Source organism: Filicampus tigris, chromosome 18, assembly GCF_054856515.1.
Source record: "Filicampus tigris isolate MCC_2025a chromosome 18, RoL_Ftig_1.0, whole genome shotgun sequence".
Taxonomy (NCBI): Eukaryota; Metazoa; Chordata; class Actinopteri; order Syngnathiformes; family Syngnathidae; genus Filicampus; species Filicampus tigris.
This window is the reverse complement of record NC_141234.1, coordinates 10,999,827-11,016,659: the sequence shown is the minus strand read 5'-3', so window position 1 is coordinate 11,016,659 and position 16,833 is coordinate 10,999,827. Positions and strand designations below refer to the sequence as shown.

Sequence of the window (16,833 nt, the reverse complement as noted above, 5' to 3'; positions counted from 1 at the left end):
CCAGCACGTTACTCTTGAATTAAAGCTGTCATGACGTTATTTGTGACACCGTAATTCTCATATCGCTAAGCTTTTATTATACGTACTATTTGGATTCAGTTATCATGGAGATAAAAATATTTGGTTGTGATTTTCTCTTATTAGAATTAAATCTGCTGTCGAGATTAAAAACAAAACATTAAAAATCCAAATTTGATGGCTTCATGTGCACACTAAGTAGTGTGGAAAATACTTGTTCAAATTGAAGGTACTCTGTCGTCCGTAAGAAACTATAACTTCCAAATGATATGCAACAGTCATTTTCAAATGTCTAACCTGCACAACATGGTAAAAGGTGTAAAAGGAATAAGACATAACTCTGCACTTCCATTCAATCAAAAGTAGTTTATTTAACTTTGCCTTCTCTGTATAACTTTATTATAATAAGACACTTCTCTGCTTGTACATTGCTCCCTTGAACTAAAAATGGCAACATTTGTTGGTGGGAATGTAAGTTGGGGTCGACAAAACTTAAGATACATACCAATATACATACATGTGCATATATTACGGATCCATTAATAAAACCATAAATTCTAAAACATAATGGACCACTCCAGGTACCTTGGTAATGCTGGAAACAGTACAATCTTTTGAGTAATTTCAATACACTACTTGTTTTTCTTTTAGCGTGGGTACATACAATAATGTGCACATCAATATCAAAGAGTTAAGGAGGGATGAAGGATTTGGAGTACTTCGTAGTACAGGTAGCGATGCAGAAACCAGTGACAGGCAAGGCAAGCTGCACACATGGCTGTGTAATCATGCTCGAAGTTTTAGTGGAAAGATGCATCGCTTGCCTGCTCGTGTACTGTAATAAAAAAAGAAAAAAAAGAAAATAAAAGTGATTCGCTCCACCGCAAGTTCATTTAGATGTACTGTATTTACGCAGCGCCGAATGCACCACTGTGGATGTATTTTTCTATTAAAGCAGCGGGTTTGATAACATTGGTTCAATCGAGTGTGGGCAAAGACAAAGTGCTTGCTATTCTCATTAACCTCTGGTCCTTGCCGTTCCCGTTACAATATAGATACCAGAAAACGCACATATCGTACACGTCACACAATCGCGCGCACACGCACAAACCAACAAATGCCCTACTCGCAACACCCCCATTAAACTGTTACTGCCAGTAAACAAACAAAAACCCCAACTTACAGCAGTGAATTGATGCAGAGGAATTAAATTCACCTGTCTCCAAACTGCAGGTTTGTCTACCGCGTGACTACAAGTGTTCCAAATCAAATATTTCCTGAACAAATCCAGCCTGGTTGTTGAACTCTTGTGATCCGTGACATCTGCAACCCCCGCCCGTCACCGTGTTGAACAGCCATCCTGAGAGCACACTTTGAGGAGCCATCATCCCCCCCCCCCCCCCCCCCCCCCGCCAGATACGCAGCTCCTGCTAGTCTTTGTTGCAGTGAAAAGTCCCAATAGTAATAGCACAGAGTGCATCACGGCATGCACAACAGCAGAGGAAATGTAATACTCGACTTATATCTTCGTACTCTGGGCCCAGACAGAGCACCTATCTTTGTTGTATCACATATAGCTTGCTCTTATTAAATGAAAAAAAAAAAAAAGGAAAAGAAAAACAGCAACCAATTTTTTTTTGTATACATGTACTTAAAAGGAGTGCTTGTTACAACAATTTACCTACCAATGCATTTATAATTTGACCAACCAATTTGTGAAACATTGAATGACCTATATTCCTCCTCAACAGAATAGACATTCCACTTAAAAGAGAAAAGAAAATTCTTCCATATAAAAATGAAAATCTCGGAGGAAAGCGCTTGCAAAATAAAGCCGTCAGGTAATTAAGAGTTGCATTAACCAAATTTATGAACGAAAGGAAAACTAGTGTCCATCGGGGAGTATTTTTGCAGTGTGCAGAAATTCTGCTGGTAACAAGGATGCTACGGTGAGGCTGAAAAAGCCTTTTCCTTAAAAAAAAAAAAAAAAAGGTCAATCTCAATGAAATTTCAAAGCAGGTTGACATGAAATCATTAAAGGAATTTAACAGCATCTACACAAGCAACAGGACTATGATATAAAAAGACGAAACTAGTGACGGAGAACAGTAGTACATGGGTCCTATCAAAGTTTTGACATACTTTGCAGAAAACTTGAAAGTTTATACCTGGGAGCCAAAGAAAAAGTAAATAAGGGATTGAGGGCTGTTTAACGATCCACTTTGTAAAAAACAAACAAAACCACACACACACACACACACACGCACACACACTCGCACACACACTTAACATCTCCGGTGTGGTTGAAACGGAACTGACATAACTCTCCTGAAAACAAATAATATAATAAGATACTTGTATGATACACTGGTACTGTTCTTGTTAGGCTGAAGCTGCGCTTTTCCCCTTCGAGAGGGGAAGTCGTGCAGAACTGGACTACTGTACACCACCAAAGGCCAAAGTGTGGTAGAAATATACACAGGTACATGAATAAAAAAGTTTGCCCAATTTAATGTTTTGCCAATTCAGTCCCACAATTGTTTTACATCCACATGACTACACGGGTTCTACATGTTTGAAGATGTCGTATTGTGCTTGAATGTGTAGCTGTGTGAATTCCCCCAATTTAAAACCATGTGGACTTTCATTGCAGAATTACATGCATGTTACATCCACTTGGGGCATGATTTTTTTTTTGGGGGGGGGTAAGGTGAAGAGGGCACGATTCAACGGAAAGTAAGACGAAACCCAACAGAGAAAAATGTACAAAGGACGGTCGACAGTGAACTGATGCGAAAGGGGAGAAAGTTTGACCGGGGTCAACGTAGAATACCGTCTCCATATACTGTACAACACGAATATGTTTAGGGATGCAAACATGAAATCATCAAAACAGGGTTTAAAAACGGAAGAGTTGGGTTGAAAGTGAGTGCAGTTCAGCCGAAATGTTTTGAAATATTCGATCACTTCCTATTTTTTGGGGAAGGCCAGTTGCCCCGCTTTTCTCCACGGTTGCCGCCTCCGTTTCCCGTCCCACCGGAGCCACCACCGGGTGGGCCTCGAGGGCCTCTGCCCCCGCCTCCTCCGACGTTAACCCTCCGGTTTTGCCTTTCCATGCCAGGACGTTGACTGGAAAAGCTTCTTTTATTAGCTTGGGGCTCCTTCCCTGCCATCTCTCGCTCGACCGCACCTCCTCCTCCTCCTCCTCCTCCGCCACCGCCGCCGCCGCCGCCGCCTCCGCCGCCTCCTCCTCCTCCTCCCTTCCCGAGGTGGTGGTGATGGTGAGAATACGGCTTCCCTCCTCCCTCTTTGTCTCGGAACTCGGTGAAGTCGCTGCTCTCGGAGGCCGTCTCCCACTCCTCGTTGGCCTGGTCTGAGTTCTGGTTGGTGAAGTCTGGGGACTTGGCTCCGTGGCTGTGGTGGTGCTGGGGGTGGGCGGGCCCTGTGCCGCCCTGGTTGAAGTGCTGATGGTGGTGGCTGTTTGCGTTGCCGAGGTGCCCGCCGCCGCTGTTATTGTTGGCCGTGAGCGCCGTGCTGTGGTTGGCGCTCTGGGAGTTATTGATCAGCGCCGTCGTGACAGCGGTTCCGTTACTGTCCTGAACCGAGTTTACGGAAGGGGAGGAGGGCCTCCCTCCTCCGATAACCCCCACCCCGCCGTTGATCCGGGCGGCATTCTCTCGCTCCTTCAGCCTCCGGAAGCGAGGCGGCTTGTCCTGCTGATGTTGGGAACGCATGTGACGACGACGCTTGGGTCGCTCAAAGCCACTGGGAGGAAACCCGCGGTTTGTGGGAGGAGGGACTGAATTTGGCGTGCCGGTGAGTGACGCAGGGTTGCTTGTAGCTTGTTGGGTCAAAACAGCTCCATTGTCAGTGGATACTTGAGCGGTGGGAGGTGCAGCCAACAAAGAGGTCTGGGGTGGATTGGATCCATGACTTTGAGTTTGATTTCCATCGGCGGTCTTCTCCTTCTTCTCCGAAGGAGGCCCTCCCCTGCCCAAGTCCTTGTGCCCTGAGGTTTGTGACGGGGCTTGCTGCCTTCGTGCGGAGTTTGGCTGCCTTGAGGGTCCCCCGTGAGAGACCGAACTGGGGGCACTCCTGTGTCCCCCGGCTGGTCCTCCAACATTGCCACTATTCCTGTAGATGTTTCCTCCCCCGCTACCACCGCCCCTGCCCCTCCTTGACGGCACCCCCCTAGGGGTGAAAACCCGAGCCTGGGACCCTCTTGGTGGTGCAGAGGAAACGTTGCCTCCGCTAGTGGTGTTGGTGTTGTCGATGCCATTCTTGGTGTTGGATTTGTGTGTGTCATCCTTGTCCGACTGACCGAGGTCACTTGCCCCACTCTCGCTGCCCGTCTCTGAGCCTCTCTCCCTTCTCCTTTTGGGGATTTCTTCATACTCCGAACCCTCACTGCGCGTTTCGCTTCGATTCCTGGCCCTTGCCGGGTTGTGACGGGGCCTCTCTTGACCATGCCGACCACCGGGGCCTTCCCCCTTTGAATCGTGATGGTGGCCAACAACAACGGACGTGCGATAGTCTCGGCCACTCCTGCCGGCCATTCTGCCTCGGTTGCCACCACCGGGCCCAGCATTGGCTGCGTAGGTGCCCCTATAACCGCGACCGCGGCCGTAAAACTCTCCGCCTCGCCCACGACCGCCTCTGGTGGCTTTGTTGGAGACGCCATGATTATGGGGATTGCTGGTTCTTCTTTCAAAGGAACGGTCTCTGTCCCTCCGGGATGAGGATCCTGAAAATCCTGAAGAAGTGGCATCCGCCTCTTTAGGTCCTCTCCCTGAACCGCCACCACCTCCTCCAGGCGGCCGTTCTTTGCCGCCATTCCTGGGTTTTATTGTCACAGCAGGCTCTTCTTTGCCCGATGGAGCTGACGTGTTATGAGAGGAGGCGGCATCCTGCTTCACTGAGGCGGCTTGGCCTCCATCCTTCTCTTTATCCTTAAAGCCTTGACTTGATTTCTCTCCTCCATCAACTCCTCCCTCCTTCTTTATCTCCTTCATCATTGGCTTCTTGATTGGACCCGCTCTTTTGTTGGGTCCGGCCTGGCTTGCGGACTTGTGCTCCGATGGAGCATGGCACGAGTCATCTGCGCCGCGGGGATTGGTCCCGCTTCCTGCATTGTTGGCCCTCCTGCCATGAGAGGAGGCTCCACCTGCGTTGGTGCTGCCAGGTCGAGGGCCCCATTGGGTCTCGGTTTTATGATCCCGCCCCCCCCTTTGGTTTGACCTCGGATGGGGATGGTGCTGAGAGTGGCTGCCATGTTGAGCAGGAGGTGGGCTGGAGGTCATGGAAGCATGTGGCGCATATGCCGAGCCTGTTTTCTCATGTTTTACATGACCGCCACTACTGCTGCTACCTCTTTCGCCAAGATTTTGCCCGACAGCAGCTTCACCTTCTCTGTGAGAATGATGATGCAAAGTGGCCTTGGCGCTGCCATCTTCCCTGTGAGAAGCAGAAGAGGAAGATGAGGAGCATGAGGATGAGAGGGAGGGCTGGTGGAGTGGGGGAGAAGGGTTGGTCTTCTTCTGAGGGCCCTCGGCTGCCCTGTCATGGCTGTTCTCATGCTTATGTGGTTGGACAGTGTAGTGAGGCTGCTGAGGGTGGTGGTGGTGGTTGGGATGGTGGTGGAGGTGGGAGTTGCCTTCGACATTCGGGAGCTCTGCACGGCCATTGCGATCGTAATGAGGGTGTGGCGCCCCCCAGAGCTGGCCTTGCTGAGATCCGCGAGCTTGGACGTCATCCTGATGGGTGAAGCCATGGGAATGGGCTCCCCTGTCACCACCTCTTTGCTGCTGCTGCTGCTGGTGCTGTGTCATCCTTGCACCTTGATCAGAAAAGTTGTTGTAGTTGCCCCGCCCACTCATGTAATGATGAGGGGGGTGGCCGCTACCCGGCGCATTAACAGGAGGCGGCGTCTGGTTCGACGGCCCGGAGCTTGTGTTGGGCTGCTTGATGGGTCCCAATCCACCCTCTCGTATGCGATGTGGAGGGGTGTCACTCCTAAATCAATAAAAATGAAACAGGTGGGAATACAGAATTGTCAAATAGCACATCAAAGACTGACTTTAACAAAATTCATGTAATAAGAATCCAATAAAGGCAAAAAAAATAATTATTCTGTGTACCCATACCTGGGCCCTTTGGTCACATCCTCCTCCTCTGACCTCTGCCTCATTGGGGGATTTATCCCGCAACCTTCTCCTCCACCGGGAAATACCTCAGGTCCCCAAGCCAATTTAGGATCAATAGGGGGAGTACCACGGTGAGGGTGCCCTGGATGCTGTTGTTGCCGATCAAAGGGATCTGAACCAGATCCTCCTGAATCAGACCGCTCACGCCCAATAAGCCCTGATGATTTTTTTTTAATGACATAACTGAAATAACCCAAATAGATGTATTTTTAAGGATTAAAAGAATTCTCTTACCTGATGGATGCATGCCAGTGGAGTAAAAGTCCATCGGCGGGCGGCCCTGCATCATGCGCGGGTCCATGTAGGGCATCATCATCCAGCGCGGGTCAAAATTCATTGGAAGTGGCCGAACCAAGTTGCCGGGTTGATATAGTGGTCCGCCCTGCTTAGGTCCGGGTCCTGGCTGGGGTGTTGAAACTGGTGAAGGACCCTGCGGTGCTTGGGGGGAGATCTGGCTTTGGGATGCCTGGCTATGCTGCTGTTGCCACTGCTGCTGCTGCTTCAATAGCTGCTCCTATCAACATGAAGACAACCACAGTTTGGGGTAAGATCAATACCTTGTCATGTAAAGGCCTCTTTATACTCCCGCGTACACGTGGGCGACAACGGCCGCATTGTGTTGTGCCATGTCATGCGACTTATAGTCTGGAGCAACTTAGCCTTTGTTCTTCTTCATGATGCATTTTTGTACTCTGGAATGAATTATAGTCCAAAAAAATATGGTATTATTGTGCGACTTATACTCCGGAATGACCTATCCCTAGTCCCCAAAAATAAGGTATTATGACAATTCACTTCGGTTGTTAAACACGTACATAGGGTTGCTGATTATATTTTGCAATGTGTTTGCAATGTGTATGTGATTTCTCCTTTAAGATTTCTTTATAAATATCATAGCAATCATGATATTTTGGTCACGACAATAGTCACGAAATTTTATAGGTTTCATCTTTAGCCAAATCACACTTGAAACCAAGAGACGATACGCAGAACATTTTTTAAAAAAATGCTGCAGTATCCAATTAATTGCTAGTATAATTTCCGTACCTGCTGCTGCCTCTGAAAGCGAGGTGGAAGGGACTTTTGGTACTTCGAGTAACCCTGGCCCGGAGGGACGATTGCTTGACGGCCTGCCACCCCTCCAATACTCTCAGTCTTCACTGGCTCCGTCCCTCTTTCACCTCCACTTCCCGCTCGTATGTGAGGAGTGCAGGCAGTCTCCTCTTTGTCTACTGGTGAAGGTACTTCCAACGTAGGCGGCTGTGGCTGTGTCGCAGCTGGCTGAGGACAATGCTGGACATCTGAACGGCAAAGAGAATTGTATAGGTACAGGTTTAAAAAAAAAAAAAAAAGATCATCAAACAAATTATACAGACTGGTCATTATTATGCGGGAATGTACCTGTGTTAGAGTCGTAACTGCTGTTGCTGCTCGCCCGCTGTCTGTCACCGACACCAAGACCAGTTCCTGACTGCGCAGGCAGCACAGGCGGCTCTTCGGGGTCGACACACGGCGAAGGCGGCTGGCTGATGTTGGGGGATGACGCAGAGGCCGACAAGGATGGACTTGGGCTGCCAGCTGTGGCCGCCGTGGAATTCCCATCGAGGCTGGGCGTCTTGCTGCCGCCGCTTCCTCCGGCGTTGCTGCTTTGCTGCTGCTGCTGCTGCTTCTCATCCAGCCTTTTCAACTTTTCTGCACAGGCTGCACGTCTCTCCTCCTCCATCCGACGTTCCTCCTCCTCGCGGCGTCGACGGGCTCGCTCCACCGCGGCCGAGATCTCAGTGGAAGATTGCTTCCTGCGCTGACGCCACGTCTCATCCTCGTCGTCCCCTGGGACCCCGTGGACCAGCAACCCAGGCTGGGGAGGAGGAGTCGGGCCTCCTGCTGCTGGCTGATGCTGGGTGTGGCCTACTTTTCCACAGGCCAATGATGCGCTCTGGTTGTGAGACCGGTCCTGAAAAAAAGTGTTAAAATTATCATCATCACTATTAAGGATCTTAATTTCGAGTTATGATCTTTGCAATTGTGCAGAGGATCGTTTTTTTTTTTTAATGTTTTTAATCCAAAGTAAAAAAATGAGAAAAAGCAAAATCCAAAACACCAAAAAGCAAACTGCTTATGGATAACTCTTTCTGTGGCCCATAGGTGAGAAACGGTGGAATTTAAGTCTAAAAGGCCCGGTCAGGATGTCTACCTGTCGGTAAAAGGAGTGAGGCCCTTGTCCGACGAGTGGCCCAGGTGGAGGGGAGGGCTGCTCCCGGTGACCACCCAGTCCATGCCTGCGCCCCTGTATACAGGCAGACTCCGTCAGCCATACTCCACCACAATGGTCTACACTTACAAAACGCAGACATACACACCAAAACTTCCACAAGCCCGTGTGGGTTGTTGTGCCTCTACCTTTTAAAGTGTGCCTGGGCCAATTATTAATCACATAGTTTTTAAATCGTTTTGAAAAATAAAGTGCTTTAAGAGACCGCACATCTCGGTCAAGCCTTACAGAACTACTAATACGCAGGTTTACCTACACCTGTACGCAAAAATGGAGAGGGAATTCAAAGTGGCCATTGTTGGACGTTCGGCCAAAATTTGTTTTATTAAGCCTCACGACACTAAACACAGTTAGTCAACTACTGTTACCTGGTAGTTGGATGGAGCTCCTTGGCCACCCTCAGCCCATCCTGGCTTGATGGAGGCAGTCTGTGGGCCATCCTCGGTGTTGGAGGGAGGGCTGTGGCGGTTATCTCCGCTGCTGTCTGAGGCTCGAGAGCATGAGGTTGCAGAGGGGGCCTCTTGAGATTTCTGCTGCTCACTAAAATGTATTTATTAATTTAGTTTAAAACATCCACAACAAAATGCCATTCGATTATTTGGTCACAAACTGACTTTGAGTCATTCTTGCTCTCTGTTGTGTCCTCTTCTCCCTCGTCATCTCCTTCGTCATCACTGAACTTCAACTTTGCGGAGTAATCAATCTCCTCGTGTGCACCTGTTAAACCACGGTCAACAATTTCTTTCAAAAAATCTCCAATAACGCAATGCTTTTAGTGCAATGCTGTGATTGAGCCAATTCAGACCTGCCCAGCCTTCATCTCCATCGTGGTCCAGCTCATCGAGCTCCTTGAGGTCATCCTGCTTTAGGATGGAGGGTCGCTTGACCACCTCTCCCCCTGCGTCTCGTGAGAGAAGCTGAGGCCTGCTGTCAGGACCGACCTGCGACCGAGAGAACCTGAAAGAGGTGGCATAATCCTATGTTAACTTTGAGCACAGAACAGATTATGTGGCACTGTCTCTTTGGTTATTTTGATGGATAAACTGCCTGCAAATTGTTGATTTTAGTTGAATTTATTTTTTCTAAATCCGGATTCATTCCAAACGAAATGCACAAAAGCCTCTGACAGATAGAAGGTGTGTGTGTACTGTATGTCACTCCCAACGGGATACAACTATAATCACATGTTTTTGAATTAGCTTTCCAAAGAGTTAATGCATAAGGACAAGCACCTACCTTGGAGCGGGACCTTCACCAGGTGGTGGAAACCTGTAGGGCCCTTGGGGACCATAATTTGCCGGGAAGGGTAAATATGGTGGATACATCTAGAAAACAAAAAAACAGCTAAAGCACACTCTTGACACACCCTGCGAAATGTTAGTGTGGAAAACTCCAAGGGAAGGAAAAGGCAAACTTACAAATGGAGGCATGATCCCTCGGAATTGAGGAAAGCCAGGCCCCACGGGGGGCTGAGGCAGTGGTAAGGCGGGGCTGCCTGCGGGAGGGTTCCTAGGTGGCACGAGGGACTGCGAGCTCTGAGGCGGGACCCCGGCTGCCCCGTCCATCAGCAAAGCTCCACCGCTGCCACCCTCGGCCGCCCCCTCCCCAGAGAGGGTGGGTGCCAGGCCTCGGCCCCCACCATCCCGCCAGCTTGTAACGTCTACACAGATGGTACAGAATGATACTTATAACAGCTTTGCGCATTTCCTCTACAGGTTTAGAACTTGTTACTAGGGTTAGGGTTACAATTTGTAACATGCTAAAAGTGCGCTTTGTGAAACGCCCTGCATTACTCAAGAAATGTTCCTTTTTTCTCAGAGATGAACTAAATATCACTTACTCTGGGGGCGGAGGCTTGGTCCGGGCCCATACCACTGATCTGCAGTGCCCTGTTCTCTGCCAGCTTTGTCCTGGTCGCCAGCCGCCTGCAGGGTGGGAAATTCCTCGCGAGAGAATGGCGACGGTAGGTTTGATCCCTTTCCACCTGAAAAAAGAAATGTCATCAGGTCTGCGATTTGGCAAAAACAAACGGCTTATCCTTACGATATATTAAAAAAAAAAAAAAAAAAAGACCCACCATCCCCTTGTACTCCATGTGTAACACTGGCCTGTGCCCAGGACCTTGCCCCTACGGCCTGGGTTGAAGCGGGGGCCATAGCCTGAGAAGGACAGACACAATAATATAAAATACGCGTCAACTAGGGGTGGGCGACATGACGATATTAGATCGTTAAGCGGTTTAACGTGTTCACGATCTCATAAAGCCGAAAGATCGTTTGATCGTCTACATGGCACATTCTAAACAGTTGAGCTCGATGGCGGCGCAAGGCCGCTGACGCGTACACCCGACCAACCAATCACAGCACGCACAGCGTGCCGTACGTGCCACTCCCCGCCTGCCTGTTTGTTTGTATATCGGGAGGCTATAGCAGAAAGTCACCACGAAGCAGAGTTGGTCCCGAAAAGAAACTCCACATCCACAGTGTCGATTTGGTTTGGCTTTTCCTCAGAGGAGAAAGCGCAAACCAGTTATTTGCAAAGTTTGCAGGGACTCGGTTTGGAAGTCAGCGCCGACAGCCAAAGCAAACGGAGATCAGACACATGGTAGCCAGAGGCAGCCGCTAGCTCCAAGCTAACGCAACCCACGGTAACGCAGCCATTTAACAAGAGCACTTCAAATGAAAAAAACAAGCAAGCAGGGTGAAGAAGTAACTGAGGCAGTGACTTATTACCTTGCTGAAGACATGATTCCCATTAAAACAGTGGACAACAAGGGCTTTAAAAGACTTTTCAAAGTGCTAGACCTGCGTCATGGGCTGTGTTCTTATGTTTACATTATGTGTCCTTTTATGTTTACATTAACAGCACATTTTGATAAAAATTGTCACTATTCAAATTAAAACCTGTTCAGAAATCTTAGCTGACTTTAAATGTCTTTTTTTTTCTTTTAGAGTTTTATACACATGTTTAATATGTTTTATATGTTTAACATGAGGAAAATGATCAGAAATGTGCAAATTAGCATTAAAAAAAGATGTAAAAAAAAAGAATCATGATAACATCATGATCGTGATTTTATTTTTAAAAATCGTGATCTGATATTTATGCCCGATCGCCCACCCCAAGCGTCAACTGTCATGTCTTACAACCGAAAACGAAATGAAACATTGATATGATGCACGCATCTTACTGTGACTGTTGGCACCTCTGAAGCTGGCGGGGTTCTCGGGCGGGTCGGTGCAGGCGTCTGTGAAGCCACAGGCTGCTGCGGTTCCTGCTGCGGTGCTGACGATGCATCGGTACTGAAAGAATCAAAATGAAAATTAATTATGATTGTCTTGTGATATGTAAACATATAAAATGATTATACAACACAAGCGCAATTTACCTCTTTGGGTCCGCTTGTTCCTGTTTGCTTGCCCATCCTGTGCCGTCTTTGGGAACGAGTGAGACGTTGGGATCGTTGCCTTTATTCTCTGCCTTCAGACTTGGCAAATATGCAGGGGGTGGCATACGCCGGGCAGAGGCAACTTTACCAAGAGACTGCAAGCCATGGCGGGGGGGAACTGATCGGACAAAGGAGGTTGTATGTTAGGTGAGGCCAGAAACCAGGAATCACATTAATATGAGATTTTCACCGCACACTGATTTAGGAAATAGAAGATAAAATAATCCCTTTAATGTTCCCCAGAGAGGAACTTGAGGTGTTCCAGCTGATCACATATCATGATATTGCATAATAATTATAATTCAGTTTAAAAAAAAAAAAAAAAAACACTAATAATGTCTATGAATAAGCAAGGAAAGGCTTTGGAATTGAAAAAGTGAAGCTGTGCCGATTCAAACAACAATTTTGTCCTGGGGGATTGGAGAGAGAGAAAAAAAAAAAAAAAAACTCAACATCGCATAGCTTTACTATGCTGAAAGGGAAATAGCGAGATCCTAAATAAAACATACACTACAGGGAAAAAGCACAAGAAACAGACTGTTCACAAGCAAACCTCTGGATCAGCTCACATGATAAACCCTCCATTATTCAAAACTCCGGCCTATGCGGCAATGTCTATGCTGCAGCTTGCAGACTGGACAAACTTGAAATGCAAGCATCAAGACATGCAGAGGTCAGGTACGGAAGAAACGATTTCAGGTAAAACTATAGAATTTGGTGGGAAATCAATCTGATGCAGGGTAGATTCACGCTAGTTTAAGAAATAACATCACGGGGATCAAAAATCGAATAAAATTCTCAGAATAAGAACATTTTAACGCATTTTCTGTAAATACTGCCTCAATACTGCTTCTATACACTACCACTTATTCTCATTGTGGTGAGGTGAAGCCAATCCCTTCTGACTTGGGGCGAGAAGCTTGGTACACCCTGGACTGGTTGCCAGTCAATCACAGGAAATATATAGAGAAAAACACATTCGCACTCCTATTTGGACAATTTTGAGTTGTCGATGAACCTAACATGCAGGTGGAGGTAACCAGTTACCCTTCATGCTACAGACATCAGTTCAAATATCAAATTAACTTTTTCTTTTTTCTACTTCAAAAGAAATGTGTTCATTTTTCCCCCAAATACTCACCAATAGGCTTTTGTGTTTCAAGGCTCTTTCCTTTGTATGTATCAAACAGGTTGAGAGACGCATACTTGGTTTTGCCTTCCTTCCCCTTTGCAGTTTGCCCAGAGCGCTCTGACATTGCGCTGTCCGCTCATCGAGTATGGTGAGCCCTGAGACTGCGGGACACAAAGACGGCAATATGTTACAAAGGGTTCGTTATATTATAGGCACACAACGACACACTGCTTAACAATTCACCATTGAAACTACTTATATAAATCCAAATGCGCTGGGTGAGGAACTGAAACTGTTGTCAGCGGCCGCACCATGCTAACCTCTATTGTGCCCAATGTCTTATATAATTGTATTATTTTTATAAGCTTGCGTACATTTGGAACACGCTGTTGAGCAGTCCTGTTGAAATGACATAGAAACAGTTATGAACATATCACTATTTATGCATTTATTACTATTTTATGTTGTCCGCGAACTCTACTTTGCCCAAAATTTTATTAGATGTGCATTTTTTTTTTGGTAGCGAGGAAAGTAAATCACATCGCCTACTTTACAGAGCTACTGACGGAAGACCCTGCCCAAAATGTGAGAACAGAAGCTATTTACATAAACAACGTACAGTGTGTGTATGCCAAAGCACAGCAATTCATGATACAACTTAAAAGGGCCTTTAGCAGTTCAAATTGGGATGATGGTAAAACAGGTTGCCACTCCCCAAACAGCCTGTTATTTGTCCTACACTTTATTTTAAATATGGACTGGTTCTGTCTAGCCTCGGTGGATATCGACAAAAGACGCATAACTTAACGTATGCCACTGAGTGGCGATGGTTAGCAAGTGTTTGCGAACGTAGTGAGTGTTCTTTTTCGTCAAGGTCGCAAAGACGTTCGCAAACAGTTTTAACAAACTGCTTTTCTTGTCACAAGGACATTTTTAACATGTTCCAATTTGTGGCTCTAGCTCAATGTATGGCTCGGAGGAGGAATGGTTTAAAACCATCACATTTAGGCCATTATGTTTCATATCTGCGTAACAATGCTTAACTAAATACTTCACAGAGAAACATTGTACAAAAAAAGGGGGAAGGAAAAACCGGTTGCTATGGAAACTAATGTTTTTTTCCTCTGTACCTTGCTCTGAGAGATGGTTGGCAGCAATGCAACTAAGTGCCAGGACGGACTCATTTTACTGCATATCAACAAAAGGTGAACTCATCACCATTGCGCCATTCATTCCATACTCAACAGGCTTCATGAGACAGATTATTTTGTAACCATACAGATCCAAATCGTAGGGTAACACTCGATGGAGAAGTGGCTAATGATGTACAATAAGTATTTTGGGCTTCAATTTCAACCAAAATTCATATTAATAACTTTATATTAGCAATCAGATAAATCTATTCATATCATGTGAAAATAGAGGCTACATTGTTAATGTCATTCTTGACATACTGGTCCAGGGAAACTGTCCAAAAATCTTATAAAATGGGATGCCACATAGTCATTAAAAAGATGATTTTGCTACACATTTCTTAAGATAATTTTTTATATATTTTCTTTATTACCTCGCTTATTACCAGCGAGTGCTCTCTCATTTGTCAGTCTAATGAAGAACAAAACAATACAATACCATTTTCTAACACTCCCTTCAGCAGTTTCCCTTTTCTTCTGAGCCAATCTGAATTGATAAACTCCACGTCTAACGGTTCTGTTCACAATTTGGAGGAATTACTCAAATTATTTTATTTATTCTGGCTATCTGAACATCATTTGGGACATTCTACCTCTCTGATCTCGTTTTTAACTAGCAACAAAATTTATTTTTCCGTCTAAAATGCATTTTCACAACCGCCCACTGCAGCGTCACACACGAGAGGCACCTGTGACTCCTTCCTGTGCCAGTGTAGTTATAGTAATCCGGTTATTTTAAAATGTTTCCGTCATTCGTCAGAAAAACGGGGATCCATCAGAGATGAATAGACGGACCGGTCCGTCACATAGAATGCCCAGCTCTGCCTAATAATACTCAAAGGCATACACAGGTGTATTCTATATCCTCTGCCCCCCCAAAAAAACGAATTTATTGAATCCTACCCAAGTCACTTAGTTGTGAAACTCTTCATTTGTGTTTGAATGACTGTATTGTACATACCACTGTATCCAAGCAGTGCACACCAGAAGGCACACGAGGGCTTGAAGGATTATCGGTATTTCCATTCATTTCAATAGCTAAAGACTATTTGTGCTATGAATATTTTGAGTGGGATGAAGTCAAGGTATCAATGTAATTCAGGAGTGAAACTAAACCTCTCAAAAGGTAACTCCCTTACCAGTTTACATTAACATTGTATGTACCTAGAAAATAAATTAACAGCTCCGGCAACTACATTGGGATATCATTCTTGAGCAACACCACTTGATAAGAAAAACAAAGCAGACCAAATCTATTTGCGGCACATAAACGTACACAATTTTGCCCAAATATACCTATGGTGTGTGTGGAGTTTACATTAAAAAACACAATAACAAACAGCACAGCCGATGGTGTCACTGAATGCATGTAGTGTGTGTAAATGGCCAGATGAGATTAGAAAATTAGGTCGTGGACGACTGGTCAACTATATGGGATTAAAGGGGCCAGCAGCCTCGCTATACAAAGCCTTGCGCTATCTGCAGCATCGAGGCCTTACCTAATCATATTCCGGAGTTATTATCTCCACGCAGTTGTCGGTGCAACGCCGAAGCAGCAGTAAAATTTGATAAATCCTAACATAACCCCTAAATCCACAACATTATTTGGATCGAATGTGATATCGTTGTAGCACTGATGCTAGCCGGAGCTAACTGGCAAGGCCATCCATGTTCGCATTGGGAGGGGGACTGCGTTGATGTTTCGTAACGCATTTCAACACTTGCGGTAACATTTCGACCTGTTCCCACCATTCAAGTGGCCGTTCTTACAAATCACACGTTAACCGGTTCCCGTGAGCTTTCCCGGGCGTTATTTTGGTCATATAACGCTTGTAATTTTGACAGACTTGTGAGGGAACGGAACAAAATGGCGCTGGACAGAGGCCCGGTTGATTTTACCGTTAACATTTAGCGACGCCGGTTTGGGCAAAGAGTAAGATAAAAACACATACTGCTAAAACATGTGGAGGTAAATAACATTAGTCTTACTTCCTAACGTTGAGATTTCGTATTCTGGCACTGAATTGGATAAATATACACATGGGTATGAAACTGACTGAACGACCCGCTATAATGTTTGGCATTATCCACATACATTAAAATGATATCCGACATATATGGCCAGATAAGTGAGCAAAGTACTTGTACCGCGATGAAATCTAGTCCGGTACTTGATTTCCACCACATTTGCTTGCAAGACTGTAAACATTCATTAGCAAGCTAGGCTAAACAAGCTAGAATCAACCAAGACTGTCCCTTTTCGAAAAAAACCCCATCCAAGACTGCTCCTTCACAAAATTCCGTCGCTGGTCTGTTCCAACGGCGTATTTAATTTCTGTTCAAAACAGCGCAATGAATACATGTCTCTTTCTACTATGTATTCTAAAACTATTTCCAGCCACTGACCTGGTCTTATCCCGACTTGTCTCGAGGTTGATTCGCAGAATGAGGTTAGATTAGCTTTGCTAGCACAGTGACCTAGCTAGCGAAGCAACGTTATTTCCCCCGCATACTCAAACACCCCCCCCCCCCACATTAGCATTTTCGTCACAGATGTGAGTGGATAA

At 46.1% G+C, this 16,833-nt stretch overlaps 1 protein-coding gene across 2 annotated transcripts; it reads right to left on the bottom strand.

Moving 5' to 3' along the window:
• Positions 1-1,951: 1,951 nt before the first annotated feature.
• On the bottom strand, positions 1,952-16,816 carry prrc2a (proline-rich coiled-coil 2A). Of its 2 annotated transcripts, XM_086013888.1 has the most exons (17): positions 16,673-16,816; positions 13,083-13,234; positions 11,882-12,059; positions 11,684-11,795; positions 10,571-10,652; positions 10,334-10,477; positions 9,912-10,153; positions 9,730-9,818; positions 9,299-9,450; positions 9,108-9,210; positions 8,862-9,033; positions 8,416-8,508; positions 7,623-8,175; positions 7,269-7,522; positions 6,456-6,735; positions 6,162-6,378; positions 1,952-6,030 (listed from the first exon to the last, which is right to left on the bottom strand). In XM_086013888.1, the coding sequence occupies exons 2-17, from the start codon at positions 13,195-13,197 to the stop codon at positions 2,982-2,984; spliced, it is 5,835 nt and encodes a 1,944-aa protein (XP_085870014.1). In that variant the 5' UTR covers positions 13,198-13,234; positions 16,673-16,816; the 3' UTR covers positions 1,952-2,981. The 2 variants fall into 2 exon arrangements, with proteins under 2 accessions (XP_085870014.1, XP_085870015.1); XM_086013889.1 differs by lacking the exon at positions 8,416-8,508.
• Positions 16,817-16,833: the final 17 nt, after the last annotated feature.